The 27,039-nt window shown below is 36.5% G+C and overlaps 1 protein-coding gene across 1 annotated transcript in view; it reads left to right on the top strand.

The window, feature by feature from the left end:
* The window catches only part of Agps (alkyldihydroxyacetonephosphate synthase), a 426,147-nt gene that overhangs the window by 131,578 nt on the left and 267,530 nt on the right, over positions 1 to 27,039 (top strand). Inside the window, exons 6-7 of the mRNA XM_089248613.1 lie at positions 2,497 to 2,568; positions 13,451 to 13,530. Coding sequence (XP_089104739.1) covers positions 2,497 to 2,568; positions 13,451 to 13,530 — 152 coding nt within the window. The remainder of the gene's footprint in view (positions 1 to 2,496; positions 2,569 to 13,450; positions 13,531 to 27,039) is intronic.

Below are 27,039 nucleotides of genomic sequence, written 5' to 3'. Positions count from 1 at the left end.
CAACATAGCAGCTATTTTAACCCTTTTCCCATGAATCAACAATTTGAATAGCCAAATTGCTAACACTAACAAGATTTCAGCAGAAATTATACCTACAAAATTGGGGGATATTACCGTATATACTCGTGTACTAGCCGAGTTTTTTTGTGCAAAAATTTGTTCCCCGGGGCGGGGGAGGGTCGGCTTATACTCGGGTTAGTTTTTGATGAGAAAATATCGACCCCCGAAATCAGTAGTCATTTTTGCTTTGCTTGGCCTCCTAGACATATTACAATTCAAGTATACACTAGAGCCAACGAGAATAACTTATAATCATATTTATTTACACAAATGCCTAAACCAGAGCGTCCTCCATCTCTCATGTCCAACAGTCAACAACCTTGTATCTCTTCGGCTCCATGGCCTTTTCACCCGATCTGATTATATACATCACTTCATTTCACTTCCGACACAATTTTTGCAGCAGTGTTCGAAAAACCGGCATTTTTGATATAGGATATGTTCGAACCCCACAGAACTGATAATGTCAAAGCCGAGGCAAAGAAATTGAAAACATCATTGGCTGGTGGTGTCTAACGTTAATTGTACAGCCTTTAGATGTGAGCATCAACAAGCCTCTCAAAGACTGAGAAATTCGTGGATCGAATGGATGAGTTCCGGATGATAAAGAAACTACAAAAAGTGGTGCCTTGAAGAAACCTTACATTGATTTAGTGTGCCGATAGGTACAATAAGGCGTAGAATTCTGTTTCCGCTGAAATTATCATCCGATCGTTCAAAAAGTGTTGCATCAGCAATGCGATGGATGGAACTAAAGATATCCTATTTGATAGTGACAATGGCGATGACAGCCCAGATGAAGATAAAAACGAAGATGCCGCCCGCACCCCCTATGATAATCTGATGGATTACCATAAGCTTAGAGACTTAGCAGAAACGGATTAAAAAGTTTGAATCTTTTCTATTGTAAATTTCCGTAAGTATTCATTTTGCATTAAAATATAAGATTTTTTTCCCCTGAAATGCACAGATTTTTTGAGGTCAACTTATACACAGGTTTTCAATTTATTGCGGTTTTGGTGGTCCTGAAGTGGGGGGGGGGTCGGCTTATATACGAGTTGGCTTATACACGAGTATATACGGTAATCATAAATATCCCTCGTCATTCTCTCACTTTTGATTTGGAACATAAGTAGCACTTTCTGAACACTGCCTGGTGTACCAAAGAACATTTTTAACTTTCCAAAATAGGCTCGCTTCTTGTCAAAGTCGCTCCTTGACTGGAGTTACTCCCTGATTGCACAAACACATGGCTACTTCAATGGGATCTTCACACTTAGTTGTTTGAGAACAAACCTCTCAATTATGAAAATCAGCCCAGGATTAGCTATAACCAGTAAATTCTGGTTTAGTGGCATTATAGAAATAAAATGACTGGTGCTGTTGATTTAAATTTAAAAGAAAAATTCTCTGTCATATTGTATGAGACAGTGGTCCCAACAATGTGCCTAGAACTAAACTGTATGTGTATTTTTTGTGAGGATGGTGGCCACAAATGTCGAAATTTTATTTGCAACAGATATTTGCTGTAAGATTCCAGCAAAGCTTATTTAGGCAGACATGCAGAGGTCAACAAAAATTCACAAAACTTTTTATTGGGTATGTAGCAGACACTCTGATAATGAAAATAATACGGTTACAAGCTAGCTTCCCTCGCAGCTACAGTGACCATTTTTGTCAGATCATTGTCATATTCTGCATACCAAGGCTAGTTGTATCGGGATCTACAGTTTATATCCGATCCCAAAACAGATGCAGTTCCAGGGGACGGTCATGGCCCCTTCCAAGATCTGAATACTATGAGAAACATTGGTCTCTATCATGAAATGCGAGATGATCTAACAAACCTATGAAATAAATCGCCCTGGACCCACAGCTTTTTTTAACCACTATCCCACGCAGACTACAGTGCTTTGAGGTAAAGTAGTTATATCGACAGCTAGGAGCTTCCACATCTGGGAGGGGGGTTGCCTAGGTCGTTATTTTCTATGGACACCCAGGTCACTTTATTAAAAGAATGTAATAGCCCCTGCACAATCATGCAAATTAATAGCAGTGAAAGCTAAATAAAAAATTCTTACCTGTGCAAGGCATAATTTTAGTGCTCCTCTGGCATATAAGCCCCATGAGTAAAATTATCTGGGGAAAACTGGGAGATTTGTATATGTGCCATGAGTAATATGGTGAGAGTTAACATAAGCAATTTCGTCATTAAAGCTCTCATCCGTGGAGGTCCCTCTCCCTCCCCTGTGTATTCCAATGTAACCATGGATACCTGTATATGCTATTATCGTATATAGGATTTTCACTGTCCATAATACATTAATTTTTTTTAATTTGTGAGAGAAGAATTTTTATATGTAATCTATTTGGATTTTCATATTTATTTCTGTTTACAAAGGTTTTTTTTAAAATTTCAAATTTGCTTTTGTACAGAAAGCCATAAAGACGTTGTGGATATTGTGGCTCTTGCAACAAAGCATAATGTGGCAATAATACCATTTGGTGGTAAGCATTTTTTTTTTCTTCTTGCTATGAAAATTTGTTACTTCTATTCCACACATAGTAAACTATAAATTACCATGAGAAATGGATTCTAAAAGCTTTACTTGTATTAACTATTATTAATTAAATGTTGCAGTTAACTCAAATTGAAACAAAGAAAGAAAATGAGCATGAGATGTACATTTGCAGTTTCGATTTTTTTAGTTCAAATTTTCATGGAACAACATTAAACATCCTGGGCCAAAAAATGTTATAACCAGATAAAAATGCATTTAAAAAAAAGCTCACAGAGCTCCCACTCGTCCTACTTTTTGGTACAATGTCCTTCTTTCTTGGTTTTGTTCTACTTTCTAGTTTTTGTCCTACTATTCCCACTTTTTTACCAAATTCTATCCACAAAATTCATATAATTGATTTTAATTGTAGGAATCGTAGATACAATGCCAAATACTACAAATGTAGGGGGCCACAATTAATGATTGCCAAAACAGAAACTGTACTGTCAAATCCAGTTTTAATGGATACCGTTATAAAGAAAATCTCATTTTAACTAATACTTTTCTAATCCTCTCAGATAAGTTTACCTAGGAACAATGCAGAAACCTGAAATTTCGTTATAACAAAGTTATTTCTCTCCCATCTCTTGGAGTTTGTTGTAACAGGATTCGACTGTATTGTTTTAAGGTTATTTGGGGGGGGGGGCATGTGGACCATTTAGGGGTTTATTAATTTTTCTTTGCTTAGTTTGAGAGTTCAAAAAATAGAGTAGTGATTAAAAACTTGTGTGTCTGGTTGAAAAAAAATAATTTTATGTTTACTACTTCATGGTCTTGGACAGTAACTGACATTCATCGTTCGAAATTATGATGCACGTTTTGTGTATAGGTAAAACAACAGTTTGCATAACAAAGCAGTTGGGTAAATAGACCTATTCTAGGTTTTATGACTTTGATGATACACAATAGCATTCAATGGTCTTCTGTATTTTTAGGGCATGCAGAGGCATAAACATTATTTACAATGCTCAAGTAAAGAGCTAAAAATTAAAGTGTTTCATTTGTGAAAAACGATTACACTGGCATTGACCACTAAAGTTTAAACAAATGATTTTTAAAAGAGATGGACAACGCAGTAAAGTCATCTGGTCCACCTTGACTTATTTATATCAGACCTTGTAATTTACACATTTTGCACTGTGCTTTTGGACGGGATATCAAAAGAGCCTCATTCTTAAAAAACTTACATATCGTCATAATTTGCTGTGTGTATTGTCAGAGCAGGTTTTGTAAATAACTTTTTTTTTTTTTAAAAACAATATTTCAATAAATATTTCTTACATTTTAACAAAAATTGACTTTTGCAATCTAATTATTTTTTGTGTAACTCTCAATGACTTGCTTTGTGTTGGAAAATTCTTAATGTTATTATTAACCATATAATATAAAGGTGTTTTCTCCAGTTACTTACTTACAGTATGCTTAATTAGAAAGCTATTTTGCGAAAACTATATTAAAAATTAGGTGAATTAAATATATTTAATGAAGCATAAGTAATGCAGATTAATTAGCAATGATATACAATATTAGACCTGCCAACTCTCCGATTTAGGTGACTCCGGATTTTTCATCCTTCCACTTGCTCTCCGGATTTCGGCAGAAAATTAGATTTTATGCTAGCTGTCACGTTGTGGTGACGTCAATGACTGCTGTCGTCGTTAAAGCAAACACTCATAGAGGACAGCCGTGGTCATTTCCATCGAGCAGCCATAAAAAAAAGGCTTGGTGATTGCATTTAAACAAAGATGTAACCTTGTTTACATGGCTTTTATCTGTAATCATTTATCAGGTGGAAGCCCTTGGTTGCCGAAATTCCTGTATGATCGTTATTGTATTCCATTAACAGTCGTGGGGTATATATAAACACGAGTTTTTCGTCAGCAGCTTTGTATTTTAAAGTTTTTAATTGTGTCCTCTTATTAAATATGTCTTCAGAAAGAAAATATAAAACTTGAAGCTTTATGAAGCTAAATGTAAAAGCTTTTACATTTAGCTTGGGGGAGGGGGGAATGGAACTTTTTCTTAATTGACAAAAAAAAAATGTTTTGTGATTTCTTTTTGCTCGAGTCTATGAGTGCCGGAGGGATATATATTCCTGAAGCAATGGAATTTTATATCGCAAAGGGGAAAAATATACTTAAAAATGTAAATTTAACAACACTGTACTCATCCAATATGTGGAAAATTTACTCATAGAATGGACAAGATAGCCAGTCACTCGACAATGATAACTTAATTAACATTGCACGATTTCATAGTTGATGGAAGCATCACAAAAATGAAGTAATTGAACAAATAACTACAACTTACTCAAGAAATGTTAAATATGGTGTGCACTGTGGGCTGGCTATGAAGTGAAAGCACAAAAATGCTTGTTCAACAGCAGATCAAGAGTATGCCATGGTCATGATGTGGATGCACTTGCAATTCACCTTTATTAAACCAAACACGCCCCACGTTAATATTCCCGAGGATATTCTAATGTATAGTGGAAGTGCTGGAGCATTCCGAGCTTGAGGTACCCCCACAGCCAGAAGTTGCAAGGGTGAATGATATGTCATCCTGTTATTGTCAAAATAGTTCTTCAGCAGCTGCTTTGCTGGTATTGGAATGTGCATCTTGATACAAGTTCTATCCACACACTGATGCTGTGGAAGTGCTGAAATGATGTGGTTGCACAAAATAGCTTATACTGCTGGCCAAGTAAAGCATCATCTACTTGCGCATTTTGCACTACTTACACTTTTTTCCCTTTTGCAAAAGAAACTTCCATTGCTTCAGGAGTATCCATGCGAATTTTCAAGTCATTCTGATCAGTACTTAATGTACAGTTCTGGAATCAAAACTTAAATTATAATCATTCTGTATGTAGCTGATTATTTTTCATAAATCTGTTACTACTATACAGTAGAACCTTCATTAACTGGGATTAACCTTACCTTGAAAGTATAAAAAAAAACTTGAATATCAAGACTAGGTGAGATGTGCTACCTCTTATAGGAAAGAAAATGGAAATATCTGTGAGGTAATGTAACTACTGGTACACTAGTCTTTGTCCTTTAGGGACAGCTGGTGTCTTTATTGGATTATAAGACCACCTGTGTGTGTGTGCTCCTAGCATGATGGTGTCACTATTGTTACTGCTTCTTTGTGTAAAAAAAGCCTGTGATACATTACTACATTTAGACGTGATGCAATGCTTATTAATGAATTTGCTAAAGATGGAGCATCAGAATTTAGCCAAAGGTTAGAAAATGTGGTAAGAATGTGACTAATGATTTTGGCTTCTATATAAATTTAAATAACTGAGATACTTCATATGATATATATATATTCAGGCCACTTTTATGAGACTTTTTGGGAAAAACCACTTATGCCATTTAAAGATATACCATCAGAATGTACCCCAAGAATATAAAATGTGGTAAGAATAAAAATGTTTCTGGCTAGTAATGAACCAATATGATATTTTTCAAGGGAAAAAATTATATTTTGGTCACTTTTAATTGATTTTTCAAAAAAACCACTTAGTTAAAACTAGGTTTAAACCATACATCCCTGTTGAAGAAAGTTGACAAACTAGACTGTGGAAAACTTTCAAAAAAGAATGCAATATATTGTGAGGAGAGACAGAAATGAATCATCTGTGGTTGCTAATATCAGGAGTGGAAAATCTGCTATAATTGCTACAAACTGCTACAATTTCCGTCTGCTAAATTCTGCTACAATTTTGACAATTTTCTCCTTATTTGCTACATACTGCTACAAAAATGCAGAACTACTTTAATTCTGCACCATCTTGCACCACAAACACACTTTTCCCTTAAGAAATTTTGAAGTTACATCATAATAGAAGCTGACTTTTTGATGATGCCATTTGTCCTCCTCGCAATTTTATGTCTTGGGGGCCGTAAATGCAATTAGCCAGCATCTTTAACAGATTTTCAGTCTCTCGTTTTGCTTTCAAGTTTTCTATTATTCATTTTCTACTATTATTTCTCTTCATATGTCATTTCTTTTTACACCATTCACCAGCATGTCTAGTGTTCAATGGAAAATGGTTTCCAGCTGCGCATTAATTAAAATTACCATGGTCATGGTTGGTTTGAAAGATATTTGATGTAAGATTCCAGCAAAGCTTATTTAGGCTGACAAGTAGAGGTCAACAGAAATTCAGAAAACTTTTTATTGGGTATGTAGCAGACACTCTGATAATGAAAATGATTACAAGCTAGTAACAAGCTAGCATCCCTCACAGCTACAGTGACCATTTTTGTCTCATCATTATCATCTTCTGCATACCTAGGCTAATTGTATTGGTATCTACAGTTTATAGCCGTTTCCAAAACAGACGCAGTTCCAAAGGACGGTGATGGCTCCTTCCAAGTTACTATGAATACTATGAGAAACATAGTTCTGTATCATAAAATATGAGATGATCTAACAAATCTGTGCAATAAATTGCCCTGGACCTATCCCTTTTTTTAATGGTCATCCCATGCAGACTACAGTGCTTTTAGATGAAGCAGTTATACTGACAGCTATGGGCGTCCACATCTGGGAATGTTGTTTGCCTAGGTCGTTATTTTCTATGGACACCCAGGTCACAATTCTTCACCGGTCACTTTAACAGGTCCCTCCCAAAAAATATATAATAGCCCCTATGCAATCATGTGAAGGAGCACAGAAGGCACAATACACAGAAGGCTTGAGACAAAATTCTCACCTGTGCAAGACATCACTCTGAGTGCCCCTCTGGCATATAAACCGCATGAGTAAAATTATCTGGGGGGAACTCACAGATTTTTGTATATGCCATGAGTAATATGGTGAGAGATCAGGGGCAGATCTAGAGTTCACTGTTGGGAGGGGTGTTTTCCCCCCCTTACATTGTTGTGACCATACGTCCTACATTGTCCCATATTTTTGGGTAGTTGTATTTTTCTTTCTTTTTCGACTTTTTTTAGGAAAATGCCCTGGTTTTTTAGTCCAAGTTTTCTTGAATTTTTGTTATTTAATCAAAAATATTGATGCAAGTAATTTCAACGGATTTATTGAATGCCATATCATATTCACATTTCACTGGGGGGGGGGGGGGGGTGATTGATCATGGTGACCAACTCCCCCCCCCCCCCCCCTTCCATATGTCCATGCCTGTGAAAGATAACATAGGGGCAGTTTGGTTATTAAAGCTCTTATCGTGGGCTTTATATTCACTTATACTTCATAAACTTACACATATTCATTGTATACTATCTTGAATTGTGTTCCAACTAGATGAGATGAATCATAAATTACAACTGTTTCTGAAAATTATTCAATCCAATACAGTCATAATTTGAAATTTGCAGAAAAAATTTTCATTTTCATTCTCATTTTTGATTTGAAAGATAGATAGCAACACATAACAAGCACAACATTTATGTGAATTATCTTTTCGTTCCTTTGAAACCAACTACAACCATGGTCTAGACCAGCGGTTCTCAACCTTTTTTGAACTGAAGGAGCCCTTTTTAGTAAAAAAAATGATATGGCGGAGCCACGTAGGCCCATTTCTGAATTACTCATCAAAGTTACTGTTTTTTTATTTACGATTTGAAAATATGATTATTATTTTTTAATTTTACTGTTTTTTTTTAAATTTTCCTCAAGCGGCCACGGAGCCCCTGGAGAGTGCACAAGGAGCCCCAAGGGCTTCGTGGAGCACCAGTTGAGAACTGGTTTTACAACCTTTTTTGTCCCAACGCCCCCTTCTTCAGAAATTTTTTTCTCCCACCGCCCCAAAGCAACCTAACCCATAGAATCCTATGCTATACCCGTAGTTTCTACCGCCCCCCTGGAACATTCCATCACCCACGTTGGGAATCACTGGTCTAGACAAAGTAATTTTAATTAATGATCATCTGGAAACCATTTTCCATTGAACGCTAAACATGCTGGTGGATAACGTAAAAAGAAATGGCATATCAAGAGAATGAATAGTAGAAAATGAATAATATAATCAAATTTTTTTGTTATTTTATCCCAATGAATATTCCATTTCAAATCATGGTTATCTTTACTTACTTTCCTGTATGGTTATTCCTAAGTATTCGTATTCATGTACTCTTTGTATTTTTTGGCAGTTGCAGTTCTGTTGTGATTGAGGGTGATAGATATGAAGTTTCTGTGTCGGAATTTTAGCTTCTCGTTTTAGTAATCTGATATTCTGTCTTTTGCATGTTCAATTCAAGTTTGTTTGCAACCATCCGTTGATTGATACATTTCCGATCATCCTCTGTCTTTATTATCAAAGTTGTTATGTCATCATCCTCTAAGTACAGAGCTGTGTCATCGACGCATGAAATTGATGGACCGTTTAGTTCCAGTTTGCAGAAGTCGTTCATGTAAATTAAAAATAATCTGGAACCCAAAACAGATCATTGGGGACCCTTTTTTGAATCTGGAGATAACTACTCATTTTCTGATTTATTACTACTACTTGTCTGTCAAAGTAATATGTTTTGAACCATTTCAATATTTGTCCTCGTATACCATCTCTATGTAATTTTTCTGTTAGTATGGCCAAATTCACATTATCAAATGCATGTTTCAGGTCTAAATAGACAACAATAGAGTATTTATTGTTATTGTAACCGGTATTTAAATAGTGACAGATTTTAATTATAGCCATTTCTCAGTGTTTTTAAAATTACTGATTCTGGGCCAAATAATTCTTATAGTTTAAAAAACTTGTTAGTTGTTGATTATTTTAGAAAACATTAAAAGAACCGATATTGGTCTGTAGTTTATTATTTCATTTGGATCTACTTTCTTATAAATTGGGTAGAGAAGATGGAATTTTAATTCATTGTAGAAATAATTTCCACTGATCGATGAATCAATTAGGTACATCAATATTGTGGGATACAATAATTTTTAACATTTTTGTTAGTTACGCCATCATATCTAGTTACTTTAGCTCCATTTGATTCATTTATTGTTTTTTTCAAGAAAGGGATGTCATTATCAGGGGCGGGAACTCTGCACCAATTGCGCTGCACTGTGCCAAAATTAACATCTTGCGCCATCTTGCTCCAATAGTGTATTTTCGTGTTTTTTATGCCAAATAGCAGGGTTGTTTGGTTTAAACTTTGGTTTTAACCAAGTGGTTTTTTTTAAAAAAACCAGTTAGGTTTTTTTCAAAAAATCAAATAAAAGTTGCCTAAATATAATTTTTTCCTTGAAAAATATCATATTGGTTCATTATTAGCCACAATGTTTCATTTTTACCACATTTTATATCCTTGGGGTACATTCTGATGGTATATCTTTAAATGACAAATGATTTTATAAGTTGTTTTTTTCAAAAAGTCTCATAAAAGTGGCCAGAATATATATATATATATTTCGTATGAAGCATCTTAGTTATTTAAAGATATATATATAAAAGCCAAAATTTCTTATTCTTACAACATTTCTGATGCTCTATCTTTAGCAAATTCATGAATAAGGTGTGTAATAATCATCACACATCTAAATGTAGTGGTGTATCTCACAGTTTCTTTTTCCCTTCACAAAGAAGCAGTAACAATAGTGACACCATCATGCTAGGGGCAGGTGGTCCTATAATCCAATAAAGACACCAGCTGTCCTTGAAGAACAAAGACCAGTGTACTCTAGTTAGGGTACGTCCATAGTGCACCGCTTCTCGCTTTATTGCTTAAACCGCGGCAGTTGTAGAAGGCGGGATGATCCCGCGCGATTCTAGCCGGTGGTGGTTATAGTGCACCGCTCGCGGGAGCGTCTGCCTGCATGGGCAGTTGGCATCATGGAGCTATCACGTGGGGGTCTATTGTGTGTTTTTGTTGACAACAAAAAATATTTATTATAAAATTAAACATGAAAGAATGACGAATGTACATGAAATGAATAGGACTCGCCTTGAAGTTGCAATGGGTTTAGTGTAATCACTAATTATAGTTAATTAATTAATTGATGATAAATCAGCGATTTCGCTTTTAGTGCCACAACAAATTTTCGATTAGAAAAACGAAAATTAATCGTTACAAAATTCCGTTTGATTTAGTTTTATCGTTAATTAGTTTACATTAATAATAAAACTAAATCATGATCGATAATTAACTAATCAACTAATAACGACAAAACTGAACTGGCCGATTAACTATGGCCGATGAACTGACTAATTAACGGCAAAATCCGTTGGATTTCGTTTTATCATTAATTAGTTTATTAACGATAAAACTAAATCATGATCAATAATTAGTAACGATAAAACGAAATCCAACGGTATTTTGATTAATTAACGATATCGTTTTCATTACGTCAACTAATTAACGATTAGTATTAATAATTAGGCGTCATAAAAACTCCGCTGGATTTAGTATGATAATTAATGATCCTTAATTAATTAACGATTTCGCTTATTATGTCATAACTAATTAACGATTAGTATTAGCAACAATTATCCATCACAAAAACTCCGTTGGATTCAGTATAATCGTTAATTAACCTTAATTAATGACTAACCAACGATATTGCTTTTATTATGTCATCTAGTTAACGATTAGTATTAATAATTAATCGTCACAAAAACTCCAATTGGATTCACTATAATTGTTAATTTTCCTTAATTACTTAATGATTAACGATTTCGCTTTTATTATGTCATAACTAATCAACGATTAGTAATAACGATAATTGATCGTTACAAAAACTCTGTCGATTTACTATTCCATTATAAAACGAACACTTAGAGGAAAGTATCCGTTCAAAACTGCAAGCGGTGAGCCGGTCAAGCGAGAAAAAGAAATAATAATTCATTCTGGTTAAAGCGGGTAAAAGCAGTTTGAGCCGGTAAAAGCAGGTAGGCGGGCGCACTATGGCCGCCCCAATGAGTTTTCACGATCTTTTTTCAGCCGCGAGTAGCGAGAAGCGGTTCACTATGGACGTACCCTTACACTACCTCACATACATTTTCATTTTCTTTCCCATAAGAAGTAGCACATCTCTTACTGTATATCTCCCAGACTTAATATTCAATAGTTGTTTTTTTTTATACTTTCACACTGTTAAGCCCAGTTAATCAAGGTTCTGCTGTATAGTAGTAACAGATTTATGAAAAATATATTACTGTTTTAAACTATCTGCCCCTCAATGGGCTTTCTATCGCGAAACCCTGATAATATCCGCGATCGTGAAACAGCAGATGGTTTGCAATAGTCTTTCATCTTTAAAGCGTAAGTGTGAGTCAGTTTCCGTTTTCAAAAGAAAAAGTTGTAGGAAGCAGCAGAAATTACTGTAGTCAGTTATCATTATGTCAAATTTCGATGTTTCATGAAAAACATTTTCATTCTGGGACTAAAAGAGCAAGTTCACTGAGTTACGAATGCTAATTTAGAAACTAATTAAGAACCGAATAACCAGCATTAAATTGCCACTGTTGTCAAATAATGAGTGTTAAATCGCCAATATCGCCAAATAACGAGTGCTGAATCGCCAAATATTGTGTTGATTCTTCCAAAATTCTCTCCCATTTTGCAACAATTTCCTTCCGAGTACTTTCAGGAACAAATGGGAGTCAATTTCCCATTTGAAAATTTCTCCATAGAGAGCAGGCAGACCTTCAACACTGTAGTTAACATAAAAATTTAAGCTATTGTCATTTTCACTGCCAGATATCAAAAACAGACTTGACCACCCCAAAAAATTAAAACCTATTTTTGCCTCTACAGATTGTTCTAAATTCAGTTTCTTTCCCAATACCATAGTCGAATGGAACAAGCTCCCCTCTACTATTGTCAACTCCCCCACAATCTCTGATTTCTAGTCAAATTTCTAGTCTTAAAAAGCATATGTGTACAAATCTATGGCGTCCTCTTGTATAGGCCTTGGATGGCCAACAACATTGCATAAATAAATAAATAAAACAGATGGCAGCACCACAAATAAGTTGAGGTTATATATGTACACACATGTTCACACATGCAATACATGTACCAATTTGTTCAAACTTCCCCATAGAATATTTATGAGGTGCTTGTATGATTAAGTAGTAGTAGATGGAACTTTCCAAAACACCAGATCTTTTTTTTACTGTTGGAATCAAGTGGATGACTGGCACATGTATACCAAAACTTTTCTGCTTGTAGGCGGTATTTCACCTATGATTACTTTCGCAAGTCATAAGATCTAAATACGGTAAATTCTTGATAACCTGGCTATGCGCTAGTCCTGCCTGTCCAGTGATCCAATCTGACAACCTTTGTTTGTGGAAAAGGAAAGCATGATACTAGTCCAAGACTCAACTTTGATAGGGGGGGGGGGGGGAGGAGTTCTGTGACAGAACATGTTTTATTGATGGTTAGTTAATAAAAAAAAGTGAATTTTTGGGAGTCCAAAATTATATAGGGCCGTGTATCTATGCACAGAAGTTTACATTATTTAGATGAGTTTTTTTTTTTTCAACTGTCTTCCAGTAATCTGGTCTGCCTAATATGCACCGGATAAGCAAGAGTCTACTGTAACCTCTTAGTAAGCCAAATTTCAATGAAAATCATAAAAGAAGTTGATTTGAACATATTTAATTGGTGCTAAGATACTTTCTGTATTAATTCATTATTGTTAAAAATTATATTTGGTTTTCCATATTACCTTTTAACTTCACCATTCAGAGAGCATATTTAAATTTTTTTTTTCTTATTTCTGCTTGCCGCATAAAATTTTGGAATATAGGCCAAAGTTTGTATATTAACTGCAAATAACAGGTTTTATTTATTATGTACAATTTAAACAAAAATATTCATCGATAAAATTCTGTATTATTTCAGGCGGTACAAGTGTATCTGGTGGTATTGAATGTCCACATGCAGAAAAAAGGATGATTGTATCTCTTGATACATCACAAATGGTAAATATTGATTTTAGTGCTTCTGAAAGAATTTGTATGTGCAATGTATTAATGATTTCTCTTGAAGATGGCATGAGTATTGTGTTGTCTTTGGTCAAAAAGAGATAGAAAACAATATGCAGGCCAGCCTGGAGTTCTGGGATGCAAGATAATTAAATCATGATTTAAATCACTTCATTTTTTTAAAAAAATCATTGATTTAAATTTTGCAGTTTTAATTTTAATTTTTCCTTCATTTGACTTCAGTGATATTGAACTGAAAATAATCTAGTGTGGGCAATGCTGGTTCTGGACATTTTATAGACTTATCCCTAGATGCAGAGCAGAAAGATAGCTGTTTAATTTCTAGATCTTGTGTATGAAAGAAACTGTGAAAAGTATGAGGAGTTAAACTTACAGATATGACTGAACTAAGAATTTGCAATGCATCACAATGAGTCTAGCAGAGCTACCAACTTTGGAGAATTAGAATTAGGCCATTCACATAATGCACCAACCAAGAGGTAAGTGAGTGCATAATAGAGATTAGCGATGGAAACTATTGTATTGTTATGTTCTATACTACACATGCTCAAGAAGTGAGGCGAAACAGAAAAAGAGTTGATATACAATGAAGTGTGCAACTTGAACAATCCGATTTGTTTTCACCTCGATCTGCTGATTGATCCATTTCTCCCTTTTTTCTTTCTTCTTCATAGGGATCATCACACCCTTACATTCCAGAACTCAGAGAAAATCGCAGATCCTCCTCTTCTTTCACTATGTGTTGACATACATCTCTTCCTCCATCCCTATCTATTTTTTCTTCCTTCATCGTAATTCTTGTTAACTCTTCTAATAATTCTTACCTCTTTGCTCCACTATAAGAAGTACACCTTAGAGAGTTTTTTGTGCAGTTCCAAATACCGCAAAAAAATAAATATAATAGGGACTTTTGAAAACATTGTAGAGATTTTTCCAAAACTCCAATGCCTTGCCATCATGCAAGCCATAACTGATTAGCACCAAGTCTCCAATTGTTGCTAATCAGTAAATTAAATCAGTGTTTCCCAACCTTTCACAGCCCCTGTCCCCCATTTGCACCATATTATCTTCTTGTGGGCCTCCGTCTTATCCAGGGGCCCTATCCTCATTTGAGTGCTTGAATTATTCTTATTTTTTTTGAACATGTACATGCACGTGTGTAAGACATATTTACATTTGAAAATCATAGTGCCAGATCTCATCATGTAGAACTTCCATGGATATGATGCCTGGCCATGCCTATATGCACCCATGGGTTCTATGGACAACTATGCTGGATTTTGAAGGTAGTCACATTTTTCTTTTTATATGTGACTTGAAACCTTTTTCTTCACTGATCTCTGTGGTCTCCTTAACCACTTATTGTGGTTCCTTTTTTCATCTGATTTTCACCCATGGCCCTCTAGAATATCCCAGGACTGCGGGGGGCAGGTTTAAAACCACTCTGTTAAATTACCTGTCCTTACTACTCTAAAATCAAATCTTGCCAACAAAAAGATCCCCATCGGTCAGTTTTAGAGGTGCAGGCAGGTCTGGTGTCCCAGGCACTGGACTAGAGGGGGCCACTGAAGTCATTTTTGGACTACTACTTCTACATCACAGAGGAACCAAAATGTGTGCTTGTCTCTAAGCCGAGAAACTATATAGTTGCATCCCTGCATATGGTCAAAGCAGATGCAAGTTATCTTGCCAATTGTGAATGTCAAAAAGCCGAATTGAGAACGGCTGTTTGGCAAATATTGTTGTCCCCCTTTGAAAATAATATCCACTGTATTTTTTGCGATTTGATGTAATGGTGACAATTTACATTAAGCTTGTGATGTCATTTCGGGGGATTAAAACCAATATATTTTTTCTGGGTAAATTCTTTGGGATTTTTTTAGTTCTTTTTGTTGTCGGTAGATGGTGCTGCAACACGCAAGTGAATAAGTAGTATTGTAAAGATTAGTTTCGGCAGCAGTGAGTTTGCCGGGAGAAGTCGGCGGGAAAGGCAGCATTTTTTGTTATATCTGTGTGTGATCGTCTTGTATGTTTTTGTGCACGTAATAAATGTTTCGAAAATGGAGGCTGTGTGTTTTTCTCTGTGAAGAGCCCACAGAGAAATTGGGGGCTCGTCGGGATCGATTTTGATTCGGCGCATTTGGATGCGATGGCGAGTTGTCTTGATTCGAGTTTCGTTGGTGGAGCGTGCTGATTCAGGTGAGCTGTAATGAATAACGTTACTTCCCGGATTCTATTTTTATCTTTCCAAAATAATTTTGTCACACAAATGACAATAATGATATGACAACCTTTTCGTTTTCTTAGGAGTTTTAATTTGGCGTTAATCTTTATATTTTACAATATTTTAAGTCTACCAAAAAATGCATCAGTAAATTTGTTTTAGAGTTTTCGCGTTAACATATCACTGATTTCAAACGTTTTCACTTGATCGGTCCATCGATTACAGCCTTCTGGATGTCATATAATTTCTTTATCTCACATTACCGGAACCAATCCGTATTCAGACTCAGCGGCGCTAGAATCGACGTAACATTTGAGAAATTTACATATTCACATGAACTAAAAATATTGCATGACATTCTGCATCTGGCAGCGCAAAAGATGTAACATGGCGGCCGATCTGCGGCATCTCGCTGATCGATCTCAAAATCAATGTTAAAGGTAGTAAAAATATAAAAATGACTAGAAAAGGACCATTTCCGGCGGGGCCTAATTGGTAACGTTACTTCGTTAAGGTCGTCAAGACTCAATAAGTGTTTTGTGCCCGTGAAAAAAAAAAGTGTTTCTGACTGAAAGTACATTGCAGTGTCATTTACGTCCTTTTACACTAGATCGCCATGTCTTATTTGGCACAGGGCATCAAAAAAGACTTGAAGGTGCTCACTAGTGAATTAGGGTTGGACACAACCCTTAATTTCAAAATCATAGATCTCAAGAACACCATTCTGGAAAGCAAAGAATATGATGAGTTTGGCAAAGAGTTGCTGAAAACTATCATAGGTTAAGGGAAGGAAGAGCAGAAGAGAAGAGGCGCAATAGAAGAGCAGCAGAGGAAAGATGAGATCGAAGAGCAATGAAGAAGAGACGAGATGGAAGAACAACATATGAAACTGGAAATAGAGAAACTGAAAATGGAGGTAGAATCCTGATCAGGCGGAAGGGCTGAGTTTGAAAATGCTAAAAGTCCAGGCAGAGAGTTACAAAACATGATGCAAAGATTTGATATGAGTGATGATATAACTCTCTACCTTGTGCTCTTTGAGTGGCAAGCTCGCCGGGTATCACTACCAAAGGAGGAATGGGTCACTCATCTACTAGGACTATTACCTCATGAAATAAATCAACTGATTGCATGAGAGCCTGAGGAGAATGTGGAGAATTATGATTTTCTAAAAGGACTGTTGATGAAAGGATTCAAATTGACGGCGGAAAAGTTTCATCAGCTGTTTGTCTCGCATCAGAAAAATCAGACCAGTACTTGCCAAGATTTTCATTAGGAATTATGCACATATTTTTATGGCTGGACATCCGCTTTAAAAGTAACAATATTCGATCGGTTGAGGGATTTCATCATCAAATTAAAAAGCAAAGCCCAGTTGATTTCCGAGATTATCATTTAGACGAATGGAGTAATTTTGTGTCTCCTACGGAACTGTCAGAAAAACTTGATGATTACGAAAGTGTTAAGAGACATGTCAAAACATCACATGCTGGTGAGTGGGAATGACAAAAACTCCAGAAACCAACATTCCAAAATTTTCAGGACAAGTTCTACAACATCAAGGATGTCAAGAATAAAGCCAGGGTCGTCATTTCAACTTTTTCCGGAGGGGGGGGGGGGCAAAACACATGTACTCAATGTATGCATGTATGTATGTATGTGTGTGTGTGTATATATATATATATATATATATATATATATATATATATATATATATATACACACATACCATTTTTAGTGTATTTTCAAAAGCCTGCCCCCCTCCCCCTAAATGACGGGCCCTGAATAAAGCGGGAGGAGGATGGAAGTTATGGAAGTAGACAGATGGATGGAAATAGACAAACTGAGAAGAACAATAGTCAAATGAGATGTTATGGGTGTGGTAATTTGGGCCACTTGTCACATTACTGAACACAGTGACAGTACCGAAGAGAGGTACCGTTGGAGAGGTTCCTACTAAACAGATGAAATTAAAAAATTTGACAGTTTGTGCACTCATTGACACGGGCAGTGCAGTATGCCTGTTGCGTGAGGATGTATACAGACAAGCTGTTGGCATTCCGGAATTGACGTGTAAGCCCATACTACTATCTGGCATTGGGGCGGAATAGATATGGACTAAAGGATTCTTTGAACAGGAAGTTGATTTGCACGGAAATAGCTTTACCCTTACGTGGCACGTTGTGCTCACAACACAACCAAACTTTCAAGCAATGATTGAAGTTGGAATCCGAAAACATGCTTCATTGTGCTTCGACGAAAGTGAAGTCACTTTTCGTAACGAGGAGAGAAGACATTGGCTCATCTGAATTGAATCAAGACAAACTTGAACTGGGTCACATTTGTGATAGAGAAGTGAGGGAGAAGCTAAGAAAGACTGTTTTGTCTTACAGGCCGGAAAATACTGAAAAAAACAAATGTCTCTATGAGAATTATTCTCAATGATGAAACACCTGTATATCAGAGAGCTCGACACCTATCATTTCCTGAGAGACAAGCAGATCCATGAATGGCTGGAAGAAGGAATTATCAGACCAAGTTCTTCTGACTATGCCAGCCCATTGGTATTGGTGAAGAAAAAGGACAGCACAACTAGGTTGTGCATTGATTATAGAAAATCGAACAGGAAGCTCGTCAAAGACAGATTTCCTCTGCTGTTGATAGAAGATGTTTTAGATAAGTTGCAGGGTGGAAAATTGTACACCACATTGGATCTTAAAAACTGGTTTTTCTATGTAGATGTTGATGAAGACTGTAGGAAGTACACGTCCATCCTTCGTGGTCCCAAACGGTCAGTGTGAGTTTAATAAGGTCCCATTCGGGTTAAGCACCTGCCCAAGTGTCTTTCAGCGGTACGTTTTCAGCATTTTCAGGAACCCCATGAACAAAGGTGTTGTTATTATTTATATGGACGACTTGATCATTCTCTCGGCTTATGAAAGGGACGGCTTGGATAAGTTAGAAACTGTTCTGAGAGTGGCGTGAAAATATGGTCTCAAGATCAAATTGAAAAAATGCCAATTTTTGAAACAACAGGTAGAGTTCCTTGGCCATATTGTAGAAAATGGGTCGATACGCCCGTCTCCGGAAAAGACACTAGCATTGAAAAAATTTCCTGTCTTAACGAGCAGGACTTGCGGCATATACCATAAAGTTTATCCTAGGATATATGCCAAGATCGCCAAACCACTAAGTGATTTGTTGAGAAAAGACCATTCATTTTATTTTGGTCCCGAACAAGAAGAAGCATTCACGAAGCTCAAAACACTACTAACCGAAAGTCCAGTGCTAAGTATTTTTCAACAAGGGCGGAGAATAGAGTTTCATACAGATGCCAGCAAACATGGTTATGGTACAGTATTACTACAAGAAGCTGATGACGGAAGCTTACATCCAGTTTACTACATGTAGAAAAAAACATGTCCCGCTGAGGAGCGTGTCTGGAAAATTCACCGCCAGCAATTCACTGACAACAATTCACCGACAACAGTTCGATGCGAGTCAGTTAGCGTGGGAGTGAGCGATTGAGTTACTGAGTAAGGAGTGAGTGAGTGACCTAGTGAGTATGTGAGTGAGTGACCTAGTGAGTATGTGAGTGAGTGACCTAGTGAGTATGTGAGTGAGCGACCTAGTGAGTATGTGAGTGAGTGATTGAGTAAGTGAGTGAGGGAGTGAGTGAATTAGTTTTAACCTAGTTGTGTCACAAATGAGTAAAAAATCTGATTGTTCTATGTTATATTGTATATATTACAATATCGACCTAATGACATATTTATAGCTTCAGCGGTATTGGCTCAGCGATGATGAATGAGTCGGCAGGACATGTTATTTTATATGCAGTATATAGATGTAGACACGTACTAAAACAGGATTTCTGAAAGTTCATCACCCATGGGGATCATGAGGTGTTAAAGTGGTTAATCATCACTGACTAAATCTGAGATTGCAAATCCACACCAATGAAGTCGCTGGTAACAGCTAGTTTCATGAAAAAATAATTCATTGCTAACTGATGATCAACAATGTTTTTTATTATATCTAAGTGATAACAGGAGACGATTATAATTTTTAGGGAGTTGATTCATCGCGTATCCACTTACTTTATTACCTTTTAATTCTCTGTTATTATTCCTTTAATGTTTTGTTAGAAGATTCTGAGTAAAATATAGAGTTAATGGAATTATTGAATATATTCTCTTGTGCAACAGCAATTTGTAATTTCTTCCGTATCATCTCAATTTCTTCTAATAAAGTCATTATTAAAACTTTCTGCCATATCTTTAGGATCACTCTCAAGGTCACTCACTCACTTATTCACTTGGCCACTTACTTACTCACTGGGCCACTCATCCACTCAGTAGCTCACTCACTCACGGATTCAGTAGCTTGGTTACTCACTCAGTAGCTTGCTCGCTCATTCAATCACTCTCGCTCAATCCCTCGCTCACTGCCTGAGTAACTCAATCGCCCACTCCCTTGCTTTCTTACTCTCATCGAACTGTTGTCTGTGAATTGTTAGTCGGTGAATTTTCCTAGGTGTGAATTTTCTGGCGGTGAATTTCCCTAGCGTTGAAATTTCCTATTTGTGAATTTTCGTAGTGGTGAATTGTTGTCGGGGAATTTTCCATAAACCGCTGAGAAGTACAGTAGCTATGAGCTAGAAGTTCTAGCCTTGAAGAAGTTCAGAGTATATTTTTTGGTTAATAGATTCAAAATTGTCACGGACTGTTCAGCATTTCAGAAGACCATGGACAAGAAAGATCTTGCTACAAGAATCACTATAGATGTGCTCTTCTTCTGGAAGAATTTGATTATGAAATCTCTCACAGGCCCGGTCAGAGGATGCAGCATGTGAATGCCTTAAGTAGACACGCAGTCGTGATAGTTGAGAATGACACCTTGACGGGGAAACTGAAGAATGCCCAATTAGAAGATGAACAGATTTGTGCCCTTAAAGCACTACTTACTGACATTGAATCTGAAGAATGCTTTGTAGGGAACAATATTCTCTACAAATTTATGAATGGTCGTGAACTCATTGTGGTTCCAAAAGACAGGCAGATAGAGCTGATAAAATTAGCCCATGAAAAAGGTCACTTTTTCACGTCTAAGACGGAAGAGGCTGTCAAGCAAGAGTTCCATATTCGTAACTTGAGCAAGCTGACAGAAAGAGTTATTCCCAGTTGTGTTCCATGCATATTGGCAAACAAAAAATGTGGGGAAAAGGAAGGGTTTTTGAACCCAATCCCAAAAGCAGATGTACCACTAGGAACTTATCAGGTTGATTTCATAGGTCTCTTACCTTCAACGAATAAGAATTACCAGCATATAACTGTTGTAGAAGCGTTCACGAAATTCACCTGGTTGCATCCAGTTAAGTCTACGTCGGCAGAGGCCGCCTTGGAGAAACTGAAGCTTCAGCAGAAAACGTTTGGGAGTCCGTACCGGATTATAACTGACAGAGACTCAGCATTCGCTTCGAAAGGTTTCAGTGATTACTGTGCTGAAGAGGGCATCATGCATTTACAGATTGCCACATGTGTTCCTCACGGGAACGGACAGGTCAAATGAATACACCATACTCTAATACCAGTCCTAACCAAGTTGACTCTCCACGATGCAACAAAATGGTTCAAGTACGTCGATAAGTTGCAGAGGGTCTTGAACAGCACAACTAGTCGAAGTATGAAATACATACACACCATTTGAACTTTTAACTGGTGTGAAAATGAAAAATAAAGAAGACATTGTACTAGATCTTCTGATGGAAGAGGCTGTAGATGAATTCCACGATCAAAGAAATGTCATTAGAGAAGAAGCGAAGAAAAGTATCCACAAGATTCAGGCTGAAAATAGGCGTACTTACAACAAAAAGAGAAAAAAGGCACCCAAATACCAAGTTGGTGACCTGGTGGCTCTACAAAGGACTCAATTCAGCCCCGGACTAAAGTTGAGACCCAAATTCTTTGGTCCATATGAAGTGACAAAAGTGAATGCTAAGTACAGATATGAGGTCACGAAAGTCGGAGATCATTCAGGTCCTTTTACCACTGCTACCGCTGCTGATCTCATGAAACGTTATTAGAAATGTATGTGAATATAATGTCCTGAATTTTTATGCTGATACAAATTTTATGTTCCGAATTTTTCATGCTTATAAGAATATTGTGTTCATGTAAAATGTCACTGAGGTCAGTGAGCCGCAGGATGGCCGAGCTGTAGGATTTTTTTTAGTTGTTTTTGTTGTCGGTAGATGTGGCACTGCGGCACGCAAGTGAATAAGTAGTATTGTAAAGATTAGTTTTGGCAACAGTGAGTTTGCCGGGAGAAGTCGGCGGGAAAGGCCTCTTTTTTCGTTATATCTGTGTGTGATCGTTTTGTATGTTTTTGTTAATAAATGTTTCGAAAATGGAGGCTGTGTGTTTTTCTCTGTGAAGAGCCCACAATAATTTTTTCTCCAAAGGCAGGAATGGAAAAGTAATTTCAGACGTCTGTTACATTCTGCTACAAATTTTGACAATTTCCCCTCATTTGCTACACTCTGATACAAAAACGCGGTAATTATTCAACTCTGCATCATCTTGCACCAAAAAACAAAATTTTCCTTCAAGAAACTTTGAAGTTATGTCACAATAGAAGCTGACTTTTTGATGACGTCATTTGTCCTTCCCGCAATTTTATTTCTTGAGTCAGCAAATGGAATTAGCTTGAGGGCCCCCTCCCCAGGATTTGCCACCTAGACTTCAGAGAAATTATAAAATGGGGTCAAACTACATGAATTGCAACTAATCCATAGAACAACAAAAACCTTTCAATCGCTATTTCCAGCTGTTTTTCCATTAAAAAGTCAACTCCTTTGATTCATTCAAGTACATCTGTTTTCACTCCATATTTTTAACTGATTTGTTCTGTGTATTTTATTTTCCAGCATCTTTAACAGATTTTCAGTCTTTCATTTTTCTCTAAGTTTTCTACTATTATTCATTTTCTGCTATTCATGCCCTTGATATGCCATTTCCTTTTACGCCATTCACCAGCATGTTTAGTGTGCAATTGAAAATGGTTTCCAGTTGCGCATTAATTAAAATTACTTTGTCTAGACCAGCGGTTCTCAACCTTTTTTGACTTGCATATATATTGCCCTTTTCTATATAATTTCTATGATGTAGCCTTGTTTGACTTGAGGAGCCCTTTTTTGTAAATAATTTTCATGGCAGAACTTTGTAGGACTCTGTTATTTACCTATCTATCAAATTTACAGATTCATCTTATTTTCCTCGAGTCGCCGTGGAGCCCCTGGGAGGTACACATGGAGCACTGGTTGCAAACCACTGATGTAGACCATGGTCGTAGTTGGTTTGAAATGTATTCGATGTAAGATTCCTGTGAAGCTTATTTAGGCAGACAAGCAGAGGTCAACAAAAATTCATAAAACTTCTCTTTGGGTATGTAGTAGACACTCTGATAATGAAAATAATAAGGTAACAAGCTAGCATCCCTTGCAGCTGCCGTGACCATTTTTGTCACATCATTATCCTATTCTGCATACCAGGGTTAATTGTATTGGTATCTACAGTTTATAGCCGATTCTAAAACAGACACAGTTCCAGAGGATGGCAATCACCCCTTCTAAGATCTAAATGTTATGAGTAACATTGGTACATAAAATACGAGATCTAACAGACCTATGAATTAAATGATCCTGTTGCTTTGAGATAGAGCAGTTATACTCATAGGCGTAAAGTTAATAAAAGTGTTGGCGGAGCTCAGGTCCCCTTCAACAAAACCTCATTTATATGACTCGTTGTCGAGGTTTCAGTCACACCGCAGGAACACAGCGGGTCAAAGCATCATATAAATGAAAAAATCGTATAACTGAAACTTGAAAATGAAAATTCCCCCAGGGAAATTGAAATCAATAATTAAAAACTATTGTAATTTAAAATTATATTTCATAAAATTAAAATCAAGAAAAAAATTTTATTACAAAAAATTACTCAAAACACATTACTAAAACTGACATAACATTACTGTTTCTTAAATCTCAAACACTCTTATGATGTTTTTGATCAGTTTTGAACATGTTTTAAAATAAGAAAATGCATTATTTATATAAAAGCTTTAATAAAAGAAATCTTGTTTTGTGGATCTTGCATGCTTGCCTGGCATGCAAGAGGGCCTGGTTTAGAGTCCCGGCTGAGACGTGATGACTTTTCTTTCTGAGTTCACCTCAGCATAATATTTAGCAAATAACTGTTTCCAAAAAAAATCATGTGTTTCGTTGTTTGGTTTCTATATCCAAGCAAAACGTCAATAAAGCATTGAGATCAGTTCTTTTGAGAAAAAAAAAAAACCAGTTTTGTCAGAAAGAACGTTAAATATTTTTTCCGCATTTAATGCTGTTCTTTCCAAAGTTTCCTCAGTTTGTCGAATATCTCTGTGAACATTGCGCTCAGAACAAATGGAATTTTTTTTGGCATCACAGAAGAGACAGGGCAACAACTTTCTAATTGGAAGTTTGAACACAGGAGGACCGTGTAAAAATTTAGATTTTTATTTTGTGACACACTGTATTTAAACTCCCAAACTAGAATCGTTTCTCTACAATGGACGGTTGATGAGATAAATGCCATATTAGCACTTACAGGATACCGTCACCCTGTATATAGATAATACTGAATTCTGATGTTACCTACAATAATTTAATAATTATGAATTCTTTTGAAATACTGCAGTAAATAGAAAGGAAACACCTTTTGAATGAGACAATAACTAGAGGGAAACAATGTAACTATACCCAAAATCAGAAGCGAACAACAGCTAGCCACGTTTCGGAACTGAATGAAGATCCTTCTTCAATAGCAAAGAAAAATGAAAATATAAATAATCCTTATAGCGGGATGTTACTCGCTGTTCAAGACAGAGACGAAATGATGTTTATCATAAATATTTATCTTTTAATTTTTCTTTGCTACTGGAGAAGGAACTTCATACAGTTCCGAAAAAAAGTCTAGCTGTTGGTTGCTTCTCATTTCGGTATAGTTACGTTGTTTCCCCAGTGTACAATAAAATGAATTTTTGACGATTATTTACAATGATACTTAATTCTAATGTTTCTTATGTATACAATCCACAAAGCCAAATATGCCGAAATCTGCGACGTATGCGCAGAACAATTAGTACTATTGCAGGGCAATATGGAAGTGTTTTAAGGAAAAATTAGAAAATTTTAGCAGGGCTGCAATTAGTGGGGAGCAGTGGGTCTCGTGCCACTGGACTAGAGGCTGCACCAATTTCATCCTTCAACCTCTACTTCAAAATTACAAAGGGGCATCAAAATGCCTGCTTGTCCCGGCCGACCAAGCATCTAATTGCGGCCCTGTATGCAACTGTCATTCATTAATTTGACAGTTTGAAATAATTTCGCAGAAAAATCTTAAGTGCAGTGTTTTTCTGCCAGATTTTAGGCAACACCTTTCCAAGTTGAGAAATACCTCAGGTATGCGTGATCATATATTCTGTTTTGAACATTGTCCCGTAACTCAATGGTTCTCAGCATTTTGTTACTAGTTGCCCAGTCTTGCCCAATTCATGGTTCATCTGTGTCTTCCCAGAATAGTTTGGTAGATATTTTTACTTACAAAAGAACCAATTGAAATAATAAATAAGCATACAAATCAATATCTCCAGCTCGTCACGACACCTCTAAATAGGGCCGGAAATGGAGGGGGAAGGCAGAAGGGGCAACTGCCACAGGCAGCAAATTTCAGGTGGAAACAAAGAACACCATTATAACATCAAATTTTAATATAATGGGGGCGGCGAAAATCCTAGACAAAATAGCTAGGCCTCCTAGGAGACACGACTCACACTTTGAGAAACACTGCCGGGGGGGGGGGGGGGTTCGGATTTCCTGACTGTTGATGACAAGAGAGGAGGGGAGTTTGAAGGTTGCTTATGCATCAACCACCCCATTTTGAAGATATGAAATATTCTAAGCCGCTGACGAAATTTTGCTGGGGGGGGGGGGGTTTCGTGTTTTGCTGACGTGGGGGGGGGGGGGGTCAAAAATGGCTGAAAATCTGCTTACATGATACTTGAATGGCCCCCATTGAAAACCAAACTGTACAATGTGTACCAAACCTCATTCAGCCAGAAATTGCCTGGAAAGAGGAGGTCAGAATGACCAATATGCTTTTTCTGCTGACGAGCCACATACTGGTACCTATGGAAATTGTGCTATTCGTTCTCTCTCTCTCTCTCTGCCCCAGCAAAAAAAAGTGGACAAATTATTTTAATAAAGATACCACCAGATTTAAGATCGTCACAAGCCCTAAAATTCCTAAAAATAGATTTAAAATTCTAAATGAACATGGATCATATAATCATAAGTAATTGTCTAATTTACAATTAGTAAATGACACAAAATCAATGCCCTACCACATTTTCATTTCAGAAAAAAATGTGAAGAATATGTGAAGAACCAACTTAGAACTAACAGAATTACACAGTTTTGCCAAAAGTGGTCCATCCAATCTTGATTCTTCTGTTTATTTCATTAATGATTCCGTTGTCCATGGTAATTTCCTGTCCCACGTATACATAACATTCTACTTCTATCTTTGTGTTGTTGAGGAAGATAGTCTTTTTGAATGTAAAGGAGTTGAACATAACTTTTTTCTTTTTCAGATTTATTTTCAAACCCACCTGAATACTTTCCTTTACAAAATCTTGTATGATTTCTCCTAGTTCGTCTGGATTACTGCTGGTAATAACAATGTCGTTTGCAAACTACAAATGGTTGGGAAATTCTCCATTTATTTTAATTTCTTTCTAATCCCAATCCAGTTTTCTGAATACTTCTAAAACAGCAGTAAAGAGTTTAGGTAAGATAGTATCACCCTGTCTGACTCCTTTCCTCAGTTTAATCTTTGCTTTTTTTTTTATCCAAATGAATGGTTGTAGTTGTTTTGTCATATATTTTCGTAATGATATTGATGTGTCTTCTCTACCCCAATTACATCTAGAGCTGTAACAACAGCAGATGTGTAGACAGAGTCAAACGCTTTCTCAAAATCAATGAAGGTCATACACAATGGTAATTTGTATTCTTTGTGTCTCTGTATAAGTTCCCTGATTGTTTGAATGTGATCCATTGTACTAAATCCACTTGTATCAAAATTAAGGCTGATTTGCATGAATAAAATTCTCTTTGGACCAAAGGGACACTCAGAGTTTGAGTATCAATTTGACATTTCTCC

This window comes from Pholcus phalangioides, unplaced genomic scaffold, assembly GCF_987345545.1.
Source record: "Pholcus phalangioides strain wild (caught in Gottingen) unplaced genomic scaffold, Ppha-v1.0 ptg000020l_1, whole genome shotgun sequence".
Classification (NCBI taxonomy): domain Eukaryota; kingdom Metazoa; phylum Arthropoda; class Arachnida; order Araneae; family Pholcidae; genus Pholcus; species Pholcus phalangioides.
The sequence above is the reverse complement of the archived record's forward strand: the minus strand, read 5'-3'. Positions and strand labels throughout refer to the sequence as shown.